Source organism: Eleginops maclovinus, chromosome 2 (genome assembly GCF_036324505.1).
Source record: "Eleginops maclovinus isolate JMC-PN-2008 ecotype Puerto Natales chromosome 2, JC_Emac_rtc_rv5, whole genome shotgun sequence".
NCBI lineage: Eukaryota > Metazoa > Chordata > Actinopteri > Perciformes > Eleginopidae > Eleginops > Eleginops maclovinus.
In genome coordinates, this window is record NC_086350.1 from 2,119,241 (window position 1) to 2,145,781 (window position 26,541).

Below are 26,541 nucleotides of genomic sequence, written 5' to 3' on the forward strand. Positions count from 1 at the left end.
ACGGTAAGAAAATAGTGTTATCTCGCATTTTAACACAAAGAGGATCCCGCCTGTTTGCTCGTCTCCCCTTTTCAGTTTCTCAGACGTGGAATGGAAACAAGAAAGGACATATAAAGGAGCGCACTAAGACTCCGGTTCAGACTCCCCGGTTCAGACAACCCGGTTCAGACAACCCGGTTCAGACTCCCCGGTTCAGACAACCCGGTTCAGACTCCCCGGTTCGGACACCCCGGTTCGGACCCCCCGGTTCAGACTCCCCGGGTTCAGACTCCCCGGTTCGGACACCCCGGTTCGGACCCCCCGGTTCAGACTCCTCCGGTTCAGACAACCCGGTTCAGACTCCCCGGTTCAGACATCCCGGTTCAGACTCCCCGGTTCGGACTCCCCGGTTCGGACACCCCGGTTCAGACTCCCCGGTTCAGACTCCCCGGTTCAGACACTCCGGTTCAGACTCTCCGGTTCAGACTCCCCGGTTCAGACAACCCGGTTCAGACAACCCGGTTCAGACTCCCCGGTTCGGACACACCGGTTCGGACCCCCGGTTCAGACTCCCCGGTTCGGACTCCCTCCGGTTCAGACTCCCCGGTCAGACTCTCCGGTTCAGACTCCCCGGTTCAGACTCCCCGGTTCAGACAACCCGGTTCAGACTCCCCGGTTCAGACTCTCCGGTTCAGACTCCCCGGTTCAGACTCTCCGGTTCAGACAACCCGGTTCAGACTCCCCGGTTCAGACAACCCGGTTCAGACTCCCCGGTTCAGACTCCCCGGTTAGACTCCGGTTAGACTCCTGTCAGCGGAGGGGTTTATAGTGTCCATAATGAAATGTGCTGATGGGGGCGTTAAGTGCTTTCTAATGAGGCTTTAACGATGACAATGTGTGACAGATCTAACAGATGAGGTATTGCACGGATTACTTATTATAATCGTTAAAAAAAAAAGAGCAAAAAAGGCAAAAAAATAAATATACAGCCAGTTCTTACAACATTTACATTACAGTTTTAGTCTGATGCTGGAAGATTTTTTTTAGAAGGTATTTTAGTGTCAGCGGTCGGTGCAGAGGAGCGACGTCTTCACTAGTCGTCCCACTCGTCGTCGTCTTCGAAGTCCTCGTCTTCGTCGTCATCCTCGTCTTCGTCTGGGGAAATACAACGGATTGTAATTGAGTAAAAGTAGAAGTACTCAGATCCTGTACTTGAGTAAAAGTAGAAGTACTCAGATCTTGTACTTGAGTAAAAGTAGAAGTACTCAGATCTTGTACTTGAGTAAAAGTAGAAGTACTCAGATCTTGTACTTGAGTAAAAGTAGAAGTACTCAGATCTTGTACTTGAGTAAAAGTAGAAGTACTCAGATCTTGTACTTGAGTAAAAGTAGAAGTACTCAGATCTTGTACTTGAGTAAAAGTAGAAGTACTCAGATCTTGTACTTGAGTAAAAGTAGAAGTACTCAGATCTTGTACTTGACTAAAGTAGAAGTACTCAGATCTTGTACTTGACTAAAGTAGAAGTACTCAGATCTTGTACTTGACTAAAGTAGAAGTACTCAGATCTTGTACTTGACTAAAGTAGAAGTACTCAGATCTTGTACTTGAGTAAAAGTAGAAGTACTCAGATCTTGTACTTGAGTAAAAGTAGAAGTACTCAGGTCTTGTACTTGAGTAAAAGTAGAAGTACTCAGATCTTGTACTTGAGTAAAGTAGAAGTACTCAGATCTTGTACTTGAGTAAAAGTAGAAGTACTCAGATATTGTACTTGAGTAAAAGTAGAAGTACTCAGATCTTGTACTTGAGTAAAAGTAGAAGTACTCAGATCTTGTACTTGACTAAAGTAGAAGTACTCAGATCTTGTACTTGACTATGGTAGAAGTACTCAGATCTTGTACTTGACTAAAGTAGAAGTACTCAGATCTTGTACTTGAGTAAAAGTAGAAGTACTAGGTCTTGTACTTGAGTAAAGTAGAAGTACTCAGGTCTTATACTTGAGTAAAAGTAGAAGTACTCAGATCTTGTACTTGAGTAAAGTAGAAGTACTCAGGTCTTATACTTGAGTAAAAGTAGAAGTACTCAGATCTTGTTCTTGAGTAAAGTAGAAGTACTCAGGTCTTATACTTGAGTAAAAGTAGAAGTACTCAGATCTTGTACTTGAGTAAAGTAGAAGTACTCAGGTCTTGTACTTGAGTAAAAGTAGAAGACCTAAAGCTCCTACCTGAGGAATGGATGGCTTTGCTCCTCTTCTGCATCACCTCCATCAGAGCGTTCACGATGCCGGCGCTGGGAGCCGCCGTCACAGGGCCGGACTCGGGCTGATCGGGAACCTGCAGACACAGAAAGAACCGGAGAGGTTTATCAGAGGAACAATCAGAGGCTTCTTTGACCACAGAATTTAAACATCAGGATCAGAAAACCTAACTTATCCTCAATTTGGAATAAAATAAAAAAGCACTCATGTAAGCTTATCACTGCCAACAGTAAAGCAGTAAAAAAAAGGTGATTAAACATCTGTACATTTTCGACTGTACACTGAATCATAAAGTGCAATATGTGTGAGTCATGAAAGTAATCGAGTGGTGCAGGAATGAGTCGTAAAAAACCTGTAAATAATAACTTTAGCACTTCCTGTCGTCTGAAAGTCAGTGGTTTTGTGAAAGTGGTTTTGGTTAGACCCCTGAAATATTTTTTTACATCTTCGAGGCTTCTTTGGGAGAAACGGTAACACGGGACGACTAGACGTCACCACGGGGTCTTACGTTCTTGAGCTGGATCCCCTGTCGGATCTGGTCCAGCAGGGCGTCCCTCCCCACCCCGGACGCCGGTGCCTTGTTGTTCTGCTCCACCTTCTTCAGCTGCGTCCCCCCGCGGATCTGGTCCAGCAGTGCCGACTTCCCCCCGGGGGAGTGAGGGGAGTCTCCGCCTCCCGAGACGCCGTCCAGCTCCGGAGGGGGAGGAGGGCCAGGAGGTGGGGGTGGGGGAGGAGGCGGGGGAGGTTGAGCTGGAACAAAAGCGCCACCACCTCCTACTGGAGACTGCTGGGACATCGGGGGAGGAGGAAGGGGCGGGCCTTGTGGGGAGGAAGTGGAGTGCGAGGAAGGCGGGGGCGGAGGAGGGGGAGGTTGGTGGTGTTGTTGTTGTTGGTGGTGGTGGTGGGGGGGAGGAGGGGGCTGGTGGCCTCCTCTGTTGGGTGGAGGCGGGGGAGGCGGAGCGCCCAGAGTTCCCGGTCTGGAGGGAGGCGGAGGGGGAGGAGCTGAGGCGGGGGCTCTTGACGGCGGGGGGGGGAGGAGGGGCTCCACGGCCTCCTCTGGATGGGGGAGGAGGAGGAGGGGGGAGGACCCGAGTTGTGATGTGGTGGAGGGGGAGGAGGAGGGGGGCCGCCACGAGAGGGAGGTGGAGGGGGAGCTGTGGGGGAGAAAGTGACATCACACACCGTTAACCTCCAATGGTTTTACATCCCAGTGTTACACACACACTTCAGTACTGTGGACATTAAAGGGGCCCTAAAGGGGTTTTTGGGTGTTCCCTTTCCTGTAGTGTGTTATAGGTTTTAGTGCATGTAAATGGTCTGCAGAGGCCAAAATCCCTGTGTTCCCTCCGGTTTGCCTCGTCATTCTGATCTGATAGTGCGTCCAGACATTGGTTTTTAATCTAAACGTAGCCTGACGCAATATTCTATTCAAAAATCCAGCCTTTAGCATCGGAGCTAGATAGTCAATGGTCTTTAGGTCTGAAATGTGCATAAAATAACCCTCGTTTTTATTTTCCTAGTTGCTCTACATGGTTTGAGGGTTTTATCAATATTTCAAATGACACTTTTAGACTTCGAGTTTGTTTATTTAACGACATGCTGTGGTGCTTTCTGTTTCACTGCTCGATTTTAATATGACTTCTACTTTATTTATTGGTTGTCTTTTTATTATTACCTCTGTAAAGTGACTGAGCATCTGTAAAAGCGCTTACAAAATACATGTATTATTATTATTATCTAAGCAGATTTACGGATGATGACAACATAAACAACAACAACAACAACAACAACAATAAAGCCATTTCTCTAACTCCTCCTCTGCTCTGGTTAAACAGGCTTATTGTTTTTATCAAATTGAGTCACCTCACTATTCATCCATACCACTTCTGAACAGTGGTCTCACACACACACACACACACACACACACACACACACACACACACCGTGGGACACTGTGTGCACACACACACACACACACACACTTCAGATTCAGATCACACACACTCTCTCTTCTAAAGCAGCGCAGGTTAACATGAATAAAGCATGCAGAAGAAGAGTCTGCCACGCCGGGTAAAATATCTGACAGAGGAAACCGTTTCATCTGGAACATCTACTGTCCGATTCACAGAGAGAGAGAAAGGGAGATAAACTTCAGGATGGAAGTGAAAGAAATAAGAATCAGCTCCTATAAGTTATTGAGCATCTATTTCAATATCGACGAAAACAACAGTGAATACCCAGGAAAATAACACCATTGATGCTGTAAATATTATTACATTTTTATAGGTTTTACTAATTGAATTTTTGGTTATTTTCATTTATGTTTATTTTTTAGAATAATTTCTGAATGTTTATTTCTATTTAAATATTCTTTTGTATTATAATATATATTGTTTAAATAGTTCCTCTTGCTCCTTTTTTTCAAATTATTCCTCTTAAGGTATTTATGTATGCACCTTTTCATGCTAAAGCTAATTTCTTGTACATTATATAAAATGTAGAGCTATAACAAACAACCGGTAACAACGCCTGCCTTGGAGACCGAGTCAAATATATAAAATATGAACAAAAATCTATTTATTTGCAGTAAAATCCTGGAAGAAATGGACGACTTCTTTTCTCTAAGAACTGTCATTATTACCCAAGATCAGTCTGACACATCAAAGGGTTACTCTGAGTGAGTGAGTGAGTGAGTGAGTGAGTGAGTGTGTGTGTGTGTCTCTCCGCTCACCCTGCCTCCTCAGCTCGTTCTTCACGGCCTCCACGCCTCCCTTCTTCTCGATGAAGTCGTAGATGACCTTGGACGTCTCCCGGTCCTTCAGCTGAGCCTCGGAGATGCCGCACATGTCAAACAGGTTCTTCAGCTCCGGGTCCAGGTTGTTCAGCTGCAACACACACAACAACAATTGAAAAACACACACAAACACACACTGTAGTGACATCGATTGACACAACACAGAAGTGGGTGTTGTCACTGACGAGCATTTGCGTAAAAACGTTTGCGAAATGAATTGTGAGCTTTTATGAGTAGAGACTTTAAAGGGATCATTGAACCATAAACACGTGTAATGTTGACGTGTTCACCTTCTTAGATTTGAGTGTTAACCTGTTGCTGATTTGCACTAAACTTTCCACTTTGTCTACGGTTACCCGGCTGCTATCACGTACACTTATTTATTTTAAATACCGGCACTTTTTGTCGCCCACCAGGAGGTACAATTTTGTCATTTTAACTGCAAGTTCTGTATGCATGCCTCTGTTAATGTCCCCTCTGTATTCTAAAACACAAGGTACACAAATGGACTGGCTTTGTTAATGACATAAACAATGACATAAAAAACAGATAGCATGAGAAAAATGATGTTCATCTTGCAAATTACCTAAAAGATCTCAACCTGACATTTTCTCTGATTCTGATTTTATTTATTGTTTTTATTTCTCCAATTTGAGTTTTGGGGCTACTCGTACTTTTATTTTAGACAGATTTAAAAAAGGGAGTAAATAGAGGACCAAACATTTACATTTTACATTTATTTAACCTTTTTTCCTTCTTAATTTGGGGAAATTTAGATGAGTTTTGTCTGACTGTTCATCATATTGTTGTGGCTTACAAATAAGCTCCATGACTGGTTTCCTTGTTGGTCCAGCACTTAGAAAGGATCTTGTTAAACCTCTCTGCTTCAGTTAGTACGAAACACTCAGACTCCTCACAGTGCTGCTGTGCCCTCTGGTGGCTGACAGTTGGAACTACACGCTGCTTCACACCTGACTGAACAACACTGAGCTAGATCTGCATGATCTCCTCCAAAGAAAACATCCACACCTCCTGTTCCCGTCACGCTGAAATGCATTCTGGGACTGACAGGTTTGATACACACAAGGATAAACGGAAACAATTCTGAGGCAGCGAATGGAAAGCAAAATGCCATCAGCTGACAAAAGACATCCTGCACAGCGTCCATATTACAACTACAGATATTTATCAGAGCTTAAAGTAGAAAACAACCTATTTATTTCCCACTGGATGCTCATTATCACATGATAAATAGTCATTAGATTACACCGTCTCACTTCCTGTGCCACAGCTGTTCATGGTATAAGGACTTTTGGAGAATTCGGAGGAATAAAGTGCTTTGATTTCTTCTAAATTTAAATATCTTCATGCATTCATTCCTTCAGAGAACTCTGTCTCAACTTTCTGACACGCAGCGAGATGTTTTTGAATATGAGCAGGAAGCAAAATGAGCCTATTGTGTGATTTCATCATGCAGCCGCCACACAGGTCGCTATTGTGTTCCGTGTGTGTGTGTGTGTGTGTGTGTGTGTGAGGGGTGAACTTACATCAAATCCCGTGTTTGGATCCCAGCCCACGTGTCCGATGTGCCTGCAGAAGACGGGACAGATATGCAGATATGTGGTGAGATCACACGCATAAATATACAGAAGCATGTGGGACACCGTGTGCACATGCTAAATGGTGCACACACACACACACACACACACACACACACACACACACACACACACACGAGTGACATCAGTCACACAGACACTGGGTCATTGAGAAACTCTCAGACCACAATGCAACATTTTTACTGCTGGATCAGACAGAAAAGTACAGAGACTGCACACACACACCCAGTCCCAAACACAGATTCCCCAAAACACACACTCACACACACACCGCTTTAAAGAGGGTTTGTTTCTCCTATTAGTCACTTAGACTCAGACAGTTTTGCACAGTCACAGCAAACTCTGCCTTAAAGTCCTGATAACTCGTGTCGTCCCCAAAACTATTCTCCTAGTGTCACTGAGATTTGGAGACCGGAGCGACTCACTGGAAGTTGCTGGGCGTGCCGATGTCCGCCTTGGTCAACTTCTTCTTCTTGCTGCTGGCTTTGGACTTCTTGTCCTTGCGGTGGAGCGCGCTGTGGCTCAGCATGTTGTTCAAGTGGTACGGCTGCTGCTGCTGCTGCTGCTGCTGCTGCTGCTGCTGCTGCTGCTGGTGGTGGTGGCTGTGGGAGTTGTGGAACCGGCTGTTGTTGATCTCCGGGTTCTTGATGTCCACCGTGGCCATGTGTAGCGCCGGACCTGCAGACAGAGAGACGGGCATGAGCTGTGGTACATTTTAAAAACAACCAAACCTTGTCACGCTGGTAGTCAAGACATTCCCAGGAGCCAGAGTTATATCTGCTCCTGCTCTCAGTGAATGAAGTGAAGTCTATCTCTTAAATAAATGTAATAAACTGAAGGGATTTTTCATGGAGTCAAGAAAACGTCTGAAAATAAATTCTAGACCGATTGAAAACCTTGTGAATTCAGTCTAAGCAAACTGGTGTTCTGCAGGGTGCTGTTGTGCAAAATTCTGAATCATGCCATCAGATGGGTTTAATAAAAATCAGTAGTTATAGTTATAGCCATATTGCAATCCCTAAAAGCCGTCAACAGTCATGTTTTGCCACAACTACGATATCTTTTGTTCACTGGAGTAGATTTGTTTCTGCAATAGCGGAGGCTGCAGTTTCAGGTCCGCAGTCGTGGGACCCGAGCTTTTCGTGACAGTGCCACATACCGAATTGGAGACAATCAGAGTGTGAGTAATGTGAAGTTCTTTTAAAGTTGTGTTTCTTTAACATTAAAAACAATTCCGGTGTCTTGAAGCGAAGTGTTAGAGGCTAACGTTAACTCTGATAGTCTCAAGGCAATACAAACAATCCTCTGTTAGCTTATGATAGCTTCCAACCGTATTAAAAAGGCACTACGGACAATTATTCGTAAGCTAACCCTAACCGTAAAATATTTTCATGCATTTTTAGAGCGTTACTAACAAGCATCTCAACGTCTAAACAGACTCGCTGTGTAGTAGACTCAATACTCGCTGGTTGGCACCCAATTCCCTAGGTGGCCATGTTGCAAAAAACTAGGGTCCTAGCAAAGTGGTCCTACGACTGCGGTCCTGAAACGGCAGCCTCCGCTATTACAGGAACAAACTATTGGTTCCTTGTGACCGGGAAGTCAGTTTTGATGCTGTAGCTCCCAGGCTGTGGAACGACTGGATTGGATTACAGAATAAAATCTCGCTGAAAACATGGAGAAGCTGGGGGAAAATGTAAGTGAAATCACTGATGGCACAGAAACAGTTGTAGGTGGTGCTGGCAGGTTTTACTGTAGTAATGTAATCTGACTGACTCCAATATGTCTTCAGTAATCCCGGCTACCTGAGGGATCCATACCTCTGCCGTTAACTCTCTCACTGAGTTTTAATTATCCATCTCTTCTGAAGGTCAAGTGGTAGTCTTTCCTCTCCCGTCAATCTGAAACCGTTCCTCTAGTCCTGGAATTCCTCGTAATCTGACAGAAATCACTAATCCACTGCTGCTAATCCCAGTCTAAATCCCTGGACTCCCCATGAATGCTGGAAGACTACGACCAGGAAAACCGGCTAACTTCGAACCCGTGTCTCCTGAGGAACCAGGACTGAGAGGAGCTGAGCGTAGGAGGATTTGGGTGTACATGCTTATACTTCCCAAAGTAAGGCATCAGACATATTGTCTTGTCATCAGCACAGGTATCATTTGGGAGAGATAAGTTTCCACTGAATGCAGTTTCTTGTTCTTGAGTTCCTGCCAGGATGAAAAGCAATCAAACTCCTGGAATATGTCCAGACTCCATATGGAAAGCAGCTAAACTCGCCAATAAAACTCTGGGTTCTTCTCCAAAACAAACCTGACAGCATCGACGTACAGCCTCCCTTCCTACTCAGCTGGAAACAGCAGAGAGTTTATATTGAAGCCATCGTCAACAAAGAGCATATGTGGGGAAGATTTAAGAGTTCACCTCGGGTAACGAGAGATTGGGAGGTATTGTACCGAGGAAAAACATGTTGATTCTTCCCAAAATAAGGTTCCAAACGTCCGGATCGTCCTGCAGATTTCACTAAATGTTTCGCCAAGACAAAGTTGAGAACACGAGCGATCAAACTCTCTGAAGGACAACAGGTTAACTTGATAGACTCCATAAGGAAAGCAGATTTATTTTCCAAGAGAAACATGCCTGCATCGACTCACAACTCCTCTTCCTAATTTGAGATTTAGAGACAAACTAGACAAGGAAAGGAGAACTTTGTTCAATGAAAGACTTGATTATGCTTCTCAAAGTAAGGCATCAAACATCTTTCAGTTTTAATCAGGACTGAAATCCAGGTGTCATTTAGCAAAACATAGATTTGCACTAAATATAGTTTCTTGTTTGCCTAGAAAAACTTGAGTTCCTGCCAAACATAGAAGCATCTAGAGCCATCACACATCAAATTAGTGCAGTTTATCTTGACACACTCCATAAGGAAAGCTGCTAAACTTGCCAATAATTATCTTGGTTTTTCTCCAAAACAAACCTTTAAACTCCTCTTCCTGCTTGGCTGGATACAGTAGAGAGTTCACATCAGGTAACACGAGAGACTGGGAGGCTTCAACATTCCCAAACAAAGCAAATTATCCCCTGCCAACACAAGAAGCTTCTTCTCTACAGCAGTTCTTGTTATTCCTGTTCTCACAAAGAGGACAAGAACAAAACAAGGAAGGCAAACTTTGTTCATTGACAAACTCGAGTTGCAGCCAAGAAAACATGCGAGCAACTCTTTGAATATCTCCAGACTCCAAAGGGAAAGCTGCTAAACTCTGGGTTCTTCCCCAAAACAAACCTGACAGCATGGACGTACAACTTCCCGTCCTACTCGGCTGGAAACCGCAGAGAGTTTATATTGAAGCACGTCAACATGAGGTATCAAGAGATTCGGAGGCAATCTTTACAAGGAGACAAGTTCCAAACCATGTTTCTGAGGACTGAAATATAGGTATCATTTGGAGGAAATATACTGTACTGAAAAAGCTGCTTCTTGTCTGCCTAGAAAAACATGAGCTCTACCAAGTACACGAGCATCTACAGCGATCAAACTCTTCAAATGACTACAGTTTAGCTTGACAGACTCCATAAGGAAAGCTGCTAAACGCTGGGTTCTCCTCCAAAACAAACCTTTAACTCCTCTTCCTTCTTCACTGGAATCAGGAGAGAGTTTATATTCAATCCATCGTTCATAGAGAGCATATGGGAAGAAGAGTTCACATCACGTAAGGAGAGACTCGGAGGCCTAAACATTCCCAAACAAAGCCAATTATCCCTGAAGAACTGCTGCTTCTCTTCAGCAGTTCTTGTCATTCCTGTCCTCACAATGAAGACAAGAACAAAACAAGAGGAAGGCAAACTTTGTGCAGTGACAGACTCGAGTTGCAGCCAAGAAAATATGCATGCTGATCGTGCAAAACTCGCCTATAAAACTCTGGTTTCTTCTCCAAGAGAAACCTGACAGCATCAACTTACAGCTTCCCTTCCCACTTGGCTGGAAACAGCAGAGAGTTTATATTCAATCCATCGTTCATAGAGAGCATATGGGAAGAAGAGTTCACATCAGGTAACACGAGAGACTGGGAGGCTTCAACATTCCCAAACAAAGCAAACTATCCCTGAAGAACAGCTGCTTCTCTACAGCTGTTCTTGTTATTCCTGCTCTCACATTGAGGACGAGAACAAAAGCGAAACCCACACAGAGACAATCAGAGCCCATCGCCCTCTGGGTCATCACGACTGAAATGTCAGAATGAATCCGGAGAAAATGTAAATGAACGGACGATCGCAGGGAGGAAAGCTTGGAGTTTGAGGAGCTTGAATTGATTCGTTCATCATAGGTTAATCCTGCAGACAGTCAGGGCGCTTAATGAACAACCAGGTTTGGCTCAAATTAAACGGATCCTAGCTGCTGTTTTGTTTTTATTTAATTTAGTTTTTATTTATTCATATTTTGCTTTTTCCTCATACCTTAAAAAACAATCATTTGGATATATGACAAGGATGAAAGTAATTAGAATGGCTCTTATCTTAACGATCTTATCTTATAGACAAACAGGAGGAGAGTTTATACTGTCTTGTTATTTAAACATTTGAAGTTTTACTTTATGCTTTTCTTTTGGCCCTGGAAACTGGGTGTATGTGTTTATAGAATGTTGTTTATTTGAATTATTGATTTACCTTTTCTTTTTATCCTGAAACCGGAAGACTCACGGGAGGGCTACTTTCTGTAATTTGCTATGCTTTCTGCCATCTCGCTTCTACTCATTTTATTCGTTTGTCGGATTCATAAATCGTCTGTATTAATACTGTAAAATAATAGTAATATTAAATAACAGTCTGTTGAGACATCATGCAAAAAAACTGCGGAGGAAAATCATTTTGTAGGAATATTAAAACATTCATTAAGTGACCAAAACAAACAGAGCAGCAGCAACTGTGGGGATTACAGATTAGCCGTAATGTGCAGCACAACAGGGTTTAAAGGGAGCAGCAGCAGAGGCCATGTGGTCTACATATGGCACAGATGGGCGTCCTGCTGACAGATTAACCTGCGGCAGACTCCCTGCACGAGTCAGAGCGCGAGTCACAGGCGTCTGCAAGACACCACGGCGCCGGCATACCGTCGAGGAGCGTCTGCATCTTTTACACATCAGATCCTTGCTTCTATTTTATGCAAGATGCTTTGTAAAAACCAGCCGGCTGCTCGATGCATAGATACACGTCGGGTTGCGTTCAGGTGTTTGAGAGGAAGAATCTCAACAGTGAAAACTTGTCTGACAGTTTATAGATTATTTATCTTCATAGTCAACTGTATATATTTTCTCTAATGCCAGTTTTGTTTGGATTTCTTCTTTGAGATGTCTTCACCTCACCATTGTTTATTTCTTCTTTTGATTTCTAATTATTTGCTATGCCTTGTTTTGTTTTATGCTGCTGCAACACAAACATGTCTCTGTTTGGGATTATTAAAGTAGTTCTTATCTATACGAATAAGGGCTGCACAATTACTCAAAATGTCTTCGAAATCACAAAATCAGACTAAAGCAAAACTCTCAATCATAGGAAGCACAATGGCTCACTTTTAATATTGTTCAGGCTCAATACGTTTGAAAACCCCTTTTGAATAAAGGATTGTGGAGCTGCAGGCCTGCTCACCGTATTCTATAAACTCTAGACAAATCGAGACTGTTTTATTATTGTGACTGTTATATAAAATATAGCATGAGGCGCTAACCTAACTTCCCGCCCAAATTAAGCCCCGCCCACTTTCAGGTGAAAATCCTGCATCAGAGCGAAGCGGGAAAATAATAGTGTCTTCACGTCTTAAAGCTGCTGCGTCATATATTACACCTCCAACAACAAATAGATCCAGAGCTCCGGTTCCTTTACTTCCTCTCCAGAAAAAAGGAGAGTAAAGAAAGGATCAGAAATCTCAGTCTCAGTGTCAGCCTGCTGCCTGCCACTCGTCCCCCGCAGACCCACCGGACATCCATCCCCTATTTATTCTCCGTAAGCTGTCTCTGCCGTCTGACCAGACATCTGACCCCATCTCCATATCTCTGGACTCATTAAACCCTTTCTGACCAGCAGAGAGATTGTTTCCTGGCATCACTTTAACATTTTATGGGGAAATCTGCATTTTGGTTTGAGGGCGTTCGTCATTTTAAAATCTAAGACTTTTTTGTTTATGCAGCTCAGGATGACACAGCAGACTAGAGGCTACAGCAGCAGCAGAAGAAGAATCATCAACATTAACAGTTCAACGTACCATTTTTAGGGTCACCTCTCTTCTCTGCAAAGGGAGAAATTAACACGATTATAGTTTCAGAACATCAACACAAAAAAAATGAAGATATTTAGAGGTTTCTTTAAGAGGCGAGAGAAGAGGGCGCCAGAAAGTGTGCAGAAGTTTAGTTTTGTGGCAGGTCAAGCACGACGAGGTTTAAAGATTTAACGCCCACGTGGTGAAGCTTTCAGAGGAAAACATGCTGCTATAAAGTATAGAGTGGTGCAGGAATCCTAAAACCAGGAGATGAGTCAGCATTTTATCACTTTCTGTTCCCTTGTCTGGAAGTCAATGATCTTTAGCTTAGCGGTGGAGGCGTGAAGTCATGTGACCGTGCTGTAGTTCCTTTATAGCCTAACATTAGCCTCCTTTAGCTTAGCGGTGGTGACGTGAAGTCATGTGACCGTGCTGTAGTTCCTTTATAGCCTAACATTAGCCTCCTTTAGTTTAGCGGTGGTGACGTGAAGTCATGTGACCGTGCTGTAGTTCCTTTATAGCCTAACATTAGCCTCCTTTAGCTTAGCGGTGGTGACGTGAAGTCATGTGACCGTGCTGTAGTTCCTTTATAGCCTAACATTAGCCGCCTTTAGCTTAGCGGTGGGGACGTGAAGTCATGTGACCGTGCTGTAGTTCCTTTATAGCCTAACATTAGCCGCCTTTAGCTTAGCGGTGGTGACGTGAAGTCATGTGACCGTGCTGTAGTTCCTTTATAGCCTAACATTAGCCGCCTTTAGCTTAGCGGTGGTGACGTGAAGTCATGTGACCGTGCTGTAGTTCCTTTATAGCCTAACATTAGCCGCCTTTAGCTTAGCGGTGGTGACGTGAAGTCATGTGACCGTGCTGTAGTTCCTTTATAGCCCAACATTAGCCTCCTTTAGCTTAGCGGTGGTGACGTGAAGTCATGTGACCGTGCTGTAGTTCCTTTTTAGACCAACATTAGCTTTTTACTTCAGAAATCATATAGTGGACTTTAAATGTGGAGATTATCCTGCTGAAGAAACCTGTGTCATAAATGTTTGACACAAAGATTTAAAATCCAATGGATGAATCGTATTGTCTTCATGTGGAGGGAACCAGGTAGATGCTGTTGCTGGGTCGACTTGCAAAAACACATAATCCCTGCACCACTGTATTTGATGTAAACAGTCAGAAAAAGAGTTCAGGAAGTCTTGAGCGGAAGAGAAGCAAAAGCTTTGAAAGCTCATTAAAAAAAAGCTCTGTTTGACCCTCAGTCATCCTCACAGTTGGAGCGGTGCACTTCAAAGAGGCCGACATGCTGAGAGGAGCCTCGCTGTCCAGAGGTGAACAGAGCAGAGACAGCTTTACCACAGCGAGACAAACACAACCAGCAGCAGAGGAGAGACGGAAACGTCCCAAACTCAACACGTCCTCATCCTCAGATACAGCTCAATCAGCTTGGAGGTCATTTGAATTCACTGCACATAGCCTCCGACACACACTACAACAACCTGAAGCTGCATGAAAGGATAAGATAGCATGATTTGTTTGCAACCAGGGTCCTTAATTGACAAACTGACACCTCACCTTCTGATTTAAATGTTTCTGTATGTGGTATTCATTCCGTACAACCTCAGTTTGACTCTCCAATCGAAGAGGAACTCCAAGTAATTGTTGTGTATGATAAAAGGAATATATTGTAGGAAGAGATCAAAGGTTAGAACTTAATGCAAAAACAAGACCAAAGATCAAAAAATGCATTTGGGATTATGTTGAATCTTCTTTTTTTGAATCCACTCGGATATAATATAGTGGCAGCAAATAATGAACCCTCCGTGTTTACTGTACCCGAGTAAAACTAGAAAGACCACAGGTCCACAGGTCACAGGTAAAAGTCCTGCATATAAAGTTTGACCTAAGTACTGGACTTGAATGAGGCGGGCGGGTTTGGGACGGAGGCTGAGGTTTTGTTAGCACAGGAGGAGCAAAGAGTTCTGCAGCCCGGGAGGTAAAGGTGAAAGGTCGCCCAGAGGAACAGGAAGTCAGGATAGCTCACCGGTTTTGCGCTGCCGTCGGTTGAGCAGGTCGTTGATGGCCGCTCTGAATCTTTTGGCCTCTTCTTCACTGGCGAAGTTCAGACCGATCTGACAGTTCTGAGAGGAGGGAGAAACACAGATTATTTAAATCACATCGTTCTCTAAACACTAAACCCCGCACAGCTCGCTTTGTTTAGTCTAAGATGGTTTATTTAAGTTGAATAAAATGCTGCCTTCTTGAGAGGATAAATAAAGTGTTTCTATGCAACTTCTTTAATGTGATGCTTTTCTTAAATATAACACTGATCCTTCCACTACTTTCAGAAACAGCGGTCAAAGTGGAGTCTCCTCCTGAAGGCTGCCTCACATTACCGTCTATAATAACCGGCGGAGAGAGGGAGAGAGGGAGCAGGGCTTCATGTGAACATTTAACCGAGTTTAATAAGGTGTGATAATGGCTGAGTGTGTTTCCTGATGACTGGGTTCTGGACACACACACACACACTCACACACACACACACACACACACACACACACACACACACACACACTCACGTCTCCTGTGAACGAGATGAAGTAGGATCTGGAGCTGCTGATGGAGAAGTTGTGGTACAGCTCCTGCTCGAACATCGTTTTCCCTTCCTGCAGAAACACAGGGGGGGGAGAGAGAGAGAGAGAGAGAGAGAGAGATTCAGAGGGATATCAGCAGATTTTCATGCACTAAACACACACACACACACACACAAGATTGATTTGCTTCACTCTCAGTTTATTTATAGGAGAATCAATGCTGTCGTTTGACTCAGCTTTTTTTTGTGCAAAAAAACAACAAAATCAGCTCATTTATTTTTACTTGGCTGCAAATAATTTAAATATATTTCCCACGATATTTGATGGACATTTTTATTTACAAGTATAACATTTACATACCATTGTCTTTAAATATTTCATATTTTAGTTATAAATAAGGTTTTCTGATTCTGATTTATTCTGAGAGATTATTGCATGAATATCTACCTCTTCTGTTTTTGGCTATTATAAATAAAACAAACCCCATCAATAGACGCTTTACTCTGAAGTGTTCTGCTGCTTATACAGAGAGCGTTCACTCCTATAAAGAGAAAGGGATCAGTATTGATTTATCCCGAACCCTCGAGGACACAGGAAGTTGTGGCTCACCTTGATGTCGAACACTCGAATGTAGTAGGACCTCTGCGGGTTGTCTTTCACCAGACAGGCGACGCCGCAGCATTTCTTCACCCAGCTGCAGCTCCGGTCTGCGCCGTACACCTGAACCACCGACGAGCACAGGGTCTGAGGACACAGAGGACAGGGGGGTGAGTATCATTATGCCTTGCAGGCCATTTATATGCATTAATCACCTTTAAAAACACACCACAGGAAAGTGAAAACCCCAAGAAGTCTGGAGAATTCTGTTTGTTGGGACTTCTCTGCAGCTCCACAATACTTCATGCAGATAATCTCACATATCTTGGCTTTAACACATACTGTCCTTCCTCCTAATTGGATATTGCCAGCGTCCAATCTGCAATTTTGATTGCATTTCAACAATTTGTGCTGCAGTGCGCAGAGTCAGAGGACACAGAGGACACAGAGGACACAGAGGACAGGAGGGTGAGTATCAGCAGCTGCACCATTCAGGTTGGGGAGTGTTTGGTAGAGAGACGTCTTGGAAACGTTGGGATTTAAGCCTTTGCAGACCATTTACGTGCACTAAACAGCTATATAAACACACTTCAGGGGAGGGAAAACCCCAATAAGCAGAAAAGGGCCTCTGGAGAATACTGTTTGTAGGGACTTCTCTGCGGCTCCACACATTGTGCCTGTAACACATACTGCCCTTCCTTCAGATTAGATATTGCCAGCGTCCAAACTGCAGTTTTGACTCCATTTCAACAAATTGTGCTGCCTAAGTAATAATACATTTGACTTTTAAAGGCGTCTTCCAAGGCTCTCAAGGTATACCGTATAAGGTACACAAAAAGGATATAAATCGATAAACAGAGGATGTGTGATGTGATCAGGGGGACGTTTTTTCGTGGTCAGTTAAAGGCCTCCGAGTTGTATGTGTGTCAGAAAGCCGGAACATGGAAGAAAATGAGGAAGAGGAAATCCAAAATGATGCAAAACCTTCAAGCGGCGATAGGGACCACGCTCAGGTGAGACACAAAGAGCAGCGAGACACCGACACCTTTTCAAATCAGATTACCAGACACAATTGCAAATATCCCAACAATGGATTCTCACATTTGCACAACAAAAAGCTGAACTTCGAAGCAGATGAAGGTCGTTAGAGACAGATCAATAAAGAGAATCAACAGCAGTATGGTATGCTCACATCCCCATGTCCTGCCCACACATCCTAAACTTTGCAGCCAGTACGGGTTCATGAACACCCCTAAATTAAGTCTGAACTGCCGCTCTTTACTCTGTAGTTTCATCTGAAATGAGTTTCTTCTCCTCTGTGTTTAACCTTCACTTGTGCAGGACAGGAAACACAATCCAGCTGCTGTCCTCTGCTCTGTGGTTTTTGAGGTTTCTGCAGGAGTCGCACTTTGTCAAATCCTCTGCCAGGATTTCTCCCTCTGCAGCAGAAAGTAGACCCGGGCCGCCAGTGGGTGGGGGGGGGGGGGGGGGGGGGAGGAGGAAAGGCCACTGCGCCGGTTTCCTTCTCCTCCTCCTCCTGTGATTTACGAGTGCAGGAAACACTTTTCCCCCGTGAAATCACCGCTCAGCATCACACAGGAAAGGTCAAAAGGCCGGATGTTAAAAGGCTCATTTGAGGCTCTGTTGTTTCTCACCGTGGGGAAAGTATGCGCCGATAAACTCAGGCTGAAACACTGCAGGTTACACCAGCTAGCACGTTAGCATTAGCATCATCCACCCAGAGGACAGCTACATCACTGACGGTCATTTCCAAAAGTATTCAACAGCTTTTAGATTAAACTAATGGATAGTTTCAGGACTAACTTAAATAAATGGTAGGCTTAAAGGACAGAGGCAATCAACAAGACATGGTGGTATTAATAAACCATTTCAATATGGAAATATGCTAAGTACATCGTATGTTGCATTGTTGGAGAAGCCTGGAGACTTTGATTTATATTTCCAGAATAGCGCTGCAGCTATCGTGCATTTGAGAAATACTCATTGAATCTTTTATATAACTGAAACTGAACCTCTGAGGATGACCGCCGGACATTGTCAGACGGTTTGGATGGAGTTTATTGTAACGCTCATTTTTATTCATTTTATAAAAATCCACTTGTAAAGACTTTAATTTGGCTCTAGAGGCTGAAAAAATGGCGTTTCCCCATTTAATATTCACTGCAAATCTGAGGGAAATCAACATTTATTGACTTTTTCAAAGTTCTGCTTTTGCTCAGTCAGTTGGAGCTGGGACTTTGCTAACACGCTCTGATTGATGATGCTTTTAAGACAATCTTAGACTTGAGTTATTTGTGTTGAGAGTGATGTAGGTGTGCGTGATATTTATACATACATTTGAATTATGTGTCTATCGGACTTTCCAATGTATGAAATCCAACATGAAGTCTTCTTGTGCACATTAAATGACTCCAAACTGAAACGCTTGTTCACATCATGTGCGTTTGTCCTTTGGAGTCGATTTTCTCCCGACCTCATGGATCAGGAATACACTGACTCAGCAGCGGACTGCAGACTCTCTCAAAGCGTCCTTCAAAGCACCGCGAGACGATGACGAAGCAAGTTCCCCACGAGGTCCAAGGAGTAGCTGCTCTGGAGGTTTCCATTTTCTGAATAACTTCTCGAATGACATTCAGACTTTGCATAAAGCATCATAGCTGCTACCCAACACTAGCTGCAGACATTGACCAACAAACCAACACTAGTCTCCTTCATATCCAACATGAACACACAACTTTGTCTGGCGGCTTGATCAACAAGCAAAGCCGCAGAATGAGCCGCTGAACCAACACTCGCCTGGGAGAGCTGCATCCCTTTTGGTAGTTGAATAAACATCATGTCATCAGAAATGCAAATGTTGCACGCCGATGATTCGGGAATATTTGAATATCGCTCTGGTCCATAAGATAGTTTGATTAATTAGGCAGTCCTAGCATGTGTAGATCTGCACATGTCATGTGGGCTAAAGCACAAGCTGGTTCCACAATAGACCAAATAACACACTTCCTACACGTTCCCATCTCAAAATAAATGTTGAATCATATCATCTTCTGTGTGCATGCTCGCCAACTCCACCGTACAAGTTAGCCTGTCCATCCCTATGATCTTCACACCATCAGTTCAGAAAATGTTCAAAAACCAACTCTATAAAAAACAGAAATCCAAACTATCAAACCCAGCGCTCACCTTAAACTTCTCATGTAATCTGGCTCCGGATAAACCCCCCCGCAGAGCAGTTTAAAGAGCAGAGGGGCTCGGCACAAATCTGGATTAGCAAATTGGCTTCAGATCTCCAGGAAGCTTAATTCTCATATTTTCTAAAAAGTGTGTTCTTCATATTTCAAAATAAAAAGGTCACCTTGCTTTCCTGCACACTAAATACAAACGTGATTTCCCAGATTGTATTCAGATGCAGTTCTCTTTGAACGTATTTCATCTTTACTTACAGATTTCTAACTTTCTAATCCTGCTTTGTGAAATAAACCCCCCCGAACAACGTCCCATCTGTGTGTTTGTGTGGAAAAAGAGATGAAGTCTGAACACAAGTTAACCTTAAAGCCGCTCCTTAACTGAGCCTCACTGCACTGATCAAAGCATGGCAGGTAAATTACACTTCACACATTTACCGGCAACACCTGGAGCGGAATATCCCACTTTAAGACACATTTCTGATCATTTTGCTAAAGATATTTAAACAAACTGGTGCTTTTAATGCAAGTGTAATGGTTTATTTGAAGCCTAATTTATAAGAAAACAAATAAAGAGACACTTTTAGTCGTAACTAATCCTAAGGTTGTTGTCTTATGATGTGAAAATGGCACATACTATACTGTATTTAGAGTAATCGTGCAGCCCTATAACACCCACAAACAAAGTGAGAGGAATGCAATAACTGAGCAGCCTAACAGAAACCCCCCCTTTAAATGATGCCAATGGTTTAGTTTTAGGATCAGGTTACAAACATGAGGCAGCCTTCAGTACCGGTTACACGTCGTTAATCTTTAATGTAAGACGAGGTTCCCTGAACTTACACTCAACAGCACTGCTGGTTGAACTGTTTTTAATTAAATAGTGCCGTAACTTTACAGAATAGGCTTTGCTTTGAACTCATACCTTACTTTGAGAAATACGAACATGTTTCTTAGAGAAAATCCATTCGTCTTTTATTACCAAGTCATGTTAAATGTCGTCCAAACACAAGGAGTACACCACAGCTTTGTCTGGATAAAACAAGCTGAAAAAAAGTGTGTTTTAAAATCAGGAAATCTGTGATCAAGGCTTTTAACTGCCTATCACTTTGCACTTACGTAATATATAATATGCTACGCTATTTATATTTTTTATGTAGTCTATCTTTCTTTATATTTTATATTCTGATTCTCTTTTGATATACATCTTTCTAATGTTGGTATGCACATGTACTGTTTTTAACTCGTGTGCATCGCCTTGCTGACCTGCTTCTGTAACACACAATGTTCACCTTTGGGATGAGTAACGTAAATCTATGTCTGGGTTTTTTTTGTTGGGAATATCGGAGCTACAAACACATTTGATTGAAGCCGTTTAAAAGTCTCCAGGTTTCTACACGCAGCCTTCCTGGTCAGTGCACATCATCCCCGCCTAGTTTTAGTTTGAGTGTTTGACCTCTGAGCTCAGGTGGCTCTGTGCAGTCAACCCTGCAGCCCAGCTCCAGTTCAGCCAGCTGACATTAAAACCTGCAGAGCAGTCCTGCAAACATCTCATTACATCCCCCGTGAAAGAGATAAGATCAACCTGCACGCTCATATCGTTGGGGTTCTTATCAGTGACGATTAAAAGCATATCGCATCAGATTGGTTATTGGCGGAGATAAGGGGCTCCGAAGAGCGAAACTTGGCAGCAATGAGAATTTGAACAGTAGGTTGAATCCGTGTTAGGGACAGAAGCTTCACACGACCATCCTTGGTTAAATTGTAGAAAATTCTACAAATCATCAACCCCCTGCTGCAGGACTTGTTTTTACAGATCATTTGTGAACCTTTAACTAGAGACTTCTTAATGGAGATTCATGGTTGGGCAAAATATAGATATGTTATCAATATGAGACTACACTAGATACCTTTACCTTAGTTTAAGGGCTGCATTACAGTATAGTTTCAGATACTAGCACCCTATTAGTCGCACCTTATTGGACTCACACTGGACCACACTACTTCCACTATGACAACTTCTAGTTACCTAAACTAACATGAAGTGACAGCGATGGTGTGTGTGGTGTGCCCCGTGGCGCCCTGTTGGGGACTCCCAGAAAGTCATTGAAGATGTTGAATGTTGTGTTGGAAAAAATGGCCCATTATTAAAGACACAATACACAAGGTATCACTATAACCTTCGTTATGATATACGGGAACACGAGTAATTAGAATACAAATAACATTTTGTAAATGTTTTTCTTGGTGAAATTTCTGGATCCAACTAAATTTAGGAATTTAGGAAGTATTGTAATAATACTAATAATAAGTTAAGCGTTTAGTGTTTTGTCGTACAACAATAGCAAAAGAAGGATTTCAGTATTTGAATATGGGGATTTGACTTATTTAGATATCTTATTTAATTTAAATTCTTTTACTTTTTGAAATGACAGAACAAAAAGTTCAACGACTTCACGTTTTTATTTTCTGACATGTCATGGAAAAAAAGGATGAGTCGATTAACCTAGAAAATTGAACTCAGATGGATTGCTAAAGAAAGTGATCGTTTGCTGCAGCCCTATAGTTTGCACAGTACTCAGGTATTGGTTCAGTAAACAACAAATACATATTTTATAGAAAATATTCTACATTATTTAAGGGTTCATGTGCTTAATGTTTTTTCAGGGTTTTCATTTTGATAAAAAAGGACAAACCAGCCTGAATACAACCAGATTCAAAGTGATAGAGGCTTCAAAGTTGCTACTCTTTGTCCAGGGAACCTAGCCGACCCATTGTGCAAACACACTAAGGTTACACAACAGAAACAAATGCACAACGCATATAAAGATGTACATATTTGTTTAGTTCATGTAAAACAGTGGAAACGCCAAGGAGTCTGCAGGGTCACTGATGTGTTGCAGCACCGGGCCCCCGTTCAGCACGCCACACCGGTTTGGTAACATGACTCTCCTGCTTCATTTGAACCGAGGATGCAGAAGCAAATGCTGGCGTTTCTTTAAAACATTTTGGTGCATGTAGCTGCGCAGTATCTGCACCTGCAGGAGGTAAACAAACAGGGAAACTTACGGCGCATTTCCTGCCCAGGTAGCCGAACAGGCACTCGTTCTCCTGCGGGGTCAGGAGGATGGAGCCGATGTTCGCAGCCCTGCGGGCCGGAGCGTGGCTGTTCATGGCTCCTTATGTCTTCTAGTTTACCCCCGAAGCAATGCACTTATCCCCGGACGGATTCAGCAGACAGTAATTACACAAAATCCATGCGCGTTGCTCCGGTTGCTGTGGCCTGCAACCGGATCATCTCCTCTGCAGTGGGAGGAGGACCAGCTGGGGGGGGGGGGGGGGGGGGGGGTTCCAGGCGTGCTCCCGCTTCACAAGGAAACTGAACTTATCCGGTTTTGTGTCGAGGAACAAATTAAGCAATCCCTGTGTGTCTGTTACAGGATAAAAGCTCAACTTTCATTCGGAAACTCCGGCGACTGCAGCTTCCAGAGATGCGTACATCCAACATGGCAGAAGGGTGGAGCCGACCACTTTAAAGACGATGGAGAGGGGTGTCTGTTTGGACCGATTTAATACCTGTGCACATGGAAATCGTAGAAAAGCTGATTCACACAAGACATGATATACAAGGACAAGTAATATGAGTTAGATTTCTTTTAGAAGTGCCTTTTGTGGTACATTTAGAAGCAGAAATGCTGTTGCTAAGAGAGAATGGTTCGGTCCGATGTGGCAGCAGGAATGCAGCTCTGCGGAGGGAAGGGGAGGAGCGTGTGACGTAGAAGGGGGCGGGGCCAGGTGGTGGACGTACTAAATGAAAATAAGACTCATACATAATTAATAAAATGATGAACATGTTGTACCTTCTTCAGGACAAGAAATGCAACGCTCCACTGCATATATATTTCACTACAATGTTATATGTTGTGGTACAATGTGCTTTTTATTTAATTTTACTTGAAAATAAATGTAAATATTTGTATTTTATACGTTTTTATTTATTTATATTGCACATTGTTACGATAACTTTTTATGTTGGGTTTAAATATACATTTTTTATATATATATCCTATTTTATTTCATTATAGAATAGAGCATTAATGCTTCATTTCTCCATATGTGTGTTTTATAAAATATAATATTGAATTAAATGCATACAAAATGTAGTAAGTGTGAGGATAGCACAAAAGGTACTGGTGTGGTAATATGCAAAACCAGCAAAAACGGAAACAGAAATGCTTTATTGGTCCAACAGTGAGGAAAGTGTACATTGTTTAAGTGGACAGTGCAGATAAAAGGCTGAATGAGGACTCATCCATGGGGAAAATGGAAAGTGTTATGTCAGTTTTATGGTTTAATGTGGTAGGTTAGCTGGAGTCATACTTGAATGACCTTAGGTTTAAGGGTAAAGGTGATACTCATATCAAAACTTTGTGTTGGCTAGTGTTACTTCACCTTTCTCTGTCTGTAAAATGACACCTGCACAGAAAAACACATCTAGTTTATCTGGAATTACTTCTGCATTTTGGTGCAAGTTGAGTCAAAGTTCAGCTCAGTGCTTTACCTAGAGGTTTCAAGTTTCAAGGTTTTATTGGTCATATACACAGCATATACAACGTATATGTTGGCAATGAAAATCTTATGTCGCGTGCTCCTCCAACAACTCAACATACATGGTGCAGATAAGATAAATAAAATAGTGCAAAAAGAGAGAAGAATATTTACAATAACAACAATAAAGATTTGAGGATGTGAAATATATACATATGTGGAATACATTGAGAGTATTTAAACACTTTACACTGTTGAATGAGGAGGTATGGACAGATGCATATATTACGTATAACAGATGTATATGGCAGATATGTATAATATATAGATATGTGTACTATAAACAGATATGTATGGCAGATGTGTATAATATGTATATATAGATATATATATGTGTGTGTGTGTGTGTGTACTATAAACAGATGTGAGTAGACATTCACAGAGCTCAGGAGTTCAGCAGTCTTATAGCCTGTGGTATAAAACTGTCTCTGAGTCTGGTGGTGTTGGTCCGGATGCTGCGGTACCGTCTGGCAGACGGCAGCAGACAGAACAGATTGTTGCTGGGGTGATGGGGGTCCTTTAATATAGGTGTGTTGCAAGTTCTTGAATAACAGAACAGAGGAACCAGAGTTAGAGAGGCCATATTGTGTTCATGGTCAGGTTCATATTTGTGTTTTGTGCCTCTACTGTGACATGTTTCCATGCTTTAATGTTCAAAAAGGGGTCCAATGGGGGCGTTTCAGGCAGTGGAGGGGGAGAGTGTGGGAGAGAAACTTCCTCTGGAGGGAACACAGGGACTTCAGCCTTCAGAGACCATTTACGTGCACAAAAACCAATATAACACACTCCAGGAAAATGAAAAACCCCCTCTTTAAATCCAGTCCTGCTCTCCAGAGGATGAACCCTTTACATTTAAAAAAAACTTGGCGACCTTTCCTCATGGCGCCACCCTCCCCACAGTCTTTACATTCTTATCTTCAGTGCTCGTAACGCTGAGATAAATCACCAGGAAGTTGCTGCTCTCCTACACGTTCAGATGGTTTCTGTGACGAACACTGCAGCCTCTATGGGACGGCAGCAGGACGTCACCCGTGTCACAATGCATGTTCTGTGATGGTTGTGAATGGTCCTTTAACTCCTCTTGTTTGGCCTCTTCTCAGAGTTTCATACAGCAGCTGGTCCACAGATTAGTTTTGGTGTTAATGCCGCTGACGGGCTTTAACCCTGCAGCAGGCGGTACGCCGGCATTCATCCATCTGCCACCACAACACTACCGCTAGTTCTATTTGTTGTGAGAAAGCAGTGTCTCGACTAAGAAAGGTAATTAGAGTTAATTTGTCGTGACTTTTAATTAAAGTCAGAACAGAGCTGTGTTTCTTCAACGTGGTGATTACCAGATAACTTGAAGTGGGACAAAACAACAAAAAGGAGGTGCAAACCAGAGGGGTTTCACTGTCAGAGAGATCAGTTCAAATATCCAAAGGGTTTATTGTTAAACCCACAATGAAAATCTGAAGTCCCAAGCTCCTCCAACAATGCAACATACAGTATACTTTAAGAAGCAAAAAGCAACAAGACACAAAACAGACACGATGGTGCAAAGAAGAACAGGAATAAGTCAAATATTTGCCGTGCATGCAGGAATGGATGGGATGGCCTGAATTAACGTTCCAAGTATTGCCATCTAAAAATACTTTAAGATATTGTGCAATTTTGAAAGAATAATCTCATATATTTTGACTTAAATTCAGTAAAATGTGTAACGTTTCTCTTTTTGGGAGCAATTGTAGGTTTGATCCCTCTGCATATCAACGTGTCTCAGAGATGCACCACCAGATGGAGACACTCTGCTGTCCTACATCACATCTGAGCAGGAAAACAGCTGATTCCCTGCCTTGACATAGTACACATGACATTGTAAGTGAAATTTGCTCATTCAATATGTCTCCAAACTCTCTCTGCAGCACATTTTCATCCTGGTTTTAAATAAAGGATTTATTTCTGTATTTAAGATGAGTCACTGTTGATAAAACCTTAGGTCTTTAAGCTCCAGTACGTCATAATTTATGCCCTTCTCCGCCTGCTGCTGGATTTATTTAGTATGAAGGACTTTACACTTGAGACATTGTTCATAAGATGTACTCTCCCTTCCCTTAACCTAAAACCTCTACGGTGCTTTTCCGTAGAAAATGGGATTGTGCACTGATGTGTGCCCCTGAAATACAGAATACTTCCCTAAATGCAGGACAAATTAAAGACAGCACCTAGAAAATTACCAAGCATGGTTAAAGGATGCATTTGCCCTATTTGCACACCTATATTCAGCCAACAAATATGCACAGAATAATGTAATGAAATGTCCAAATAAGATACGTTTCTTTAGGATTGAGTGTTTTTGAAAAGCAGTTGCATATTTTTCCTGCAGACGAGAAGACATTGCTGTTTTATTTCCCAGGAATCAGTATTCATGTTGACATTTGTGGTCGATTAAAGGATTTGCTGAATCCATCAGATAATGGATCGCGTTAAACAGATGTAAAGGGCATCTCCTCTCCGGACGTAACCAGGGCTCTTTGCTCTCAGCCTGCCAGGGTAATCTAATCAACACTGCTGCAGAACGGCACGATGGGAGTCACCATGTCGGTCTGCGTTGTTTCCTGTCCAAAAGTTCAATCACAGCTCAGACAATCTGACGAGCAC

General features: G+C 42.8%; 1 protein-coding gene across 1 annotated transcript; it reads right to left on the reverse strand.

Moving 5' to 3' along the window:
* Window positions 1–698: 698 nt before the first annotated feature.
* Window positions 699–22,867, reverse strand: wasla (WASP like actin nucleation promoting factor a). Its single transcript, XM_063909907.1, is given in 13 exon segments — window positions 699–1,134; window positions 2,201–2,309; window positions 2,742–3,266; window positions 3,268–3,315; window positions 3,317–3,387; window positions 4,965–5,118; window positions 6,575–6,617; window positions 7,072–7,324; window positions 12,906–12,929; window positions 14,938–15,034; window positions 15,473–15,559; window positions 16,097–16,231; window positions 22,363–22,867. Coding segments are annotated over 13 exon segments (1,713 nt in total). The 5' UTR covers window positions 22,468–22,867; the 3' UTR covers window positions 699–1,072.
* Window positions 22,868–26,541: the final 3,674 nt, after the last annotated feature.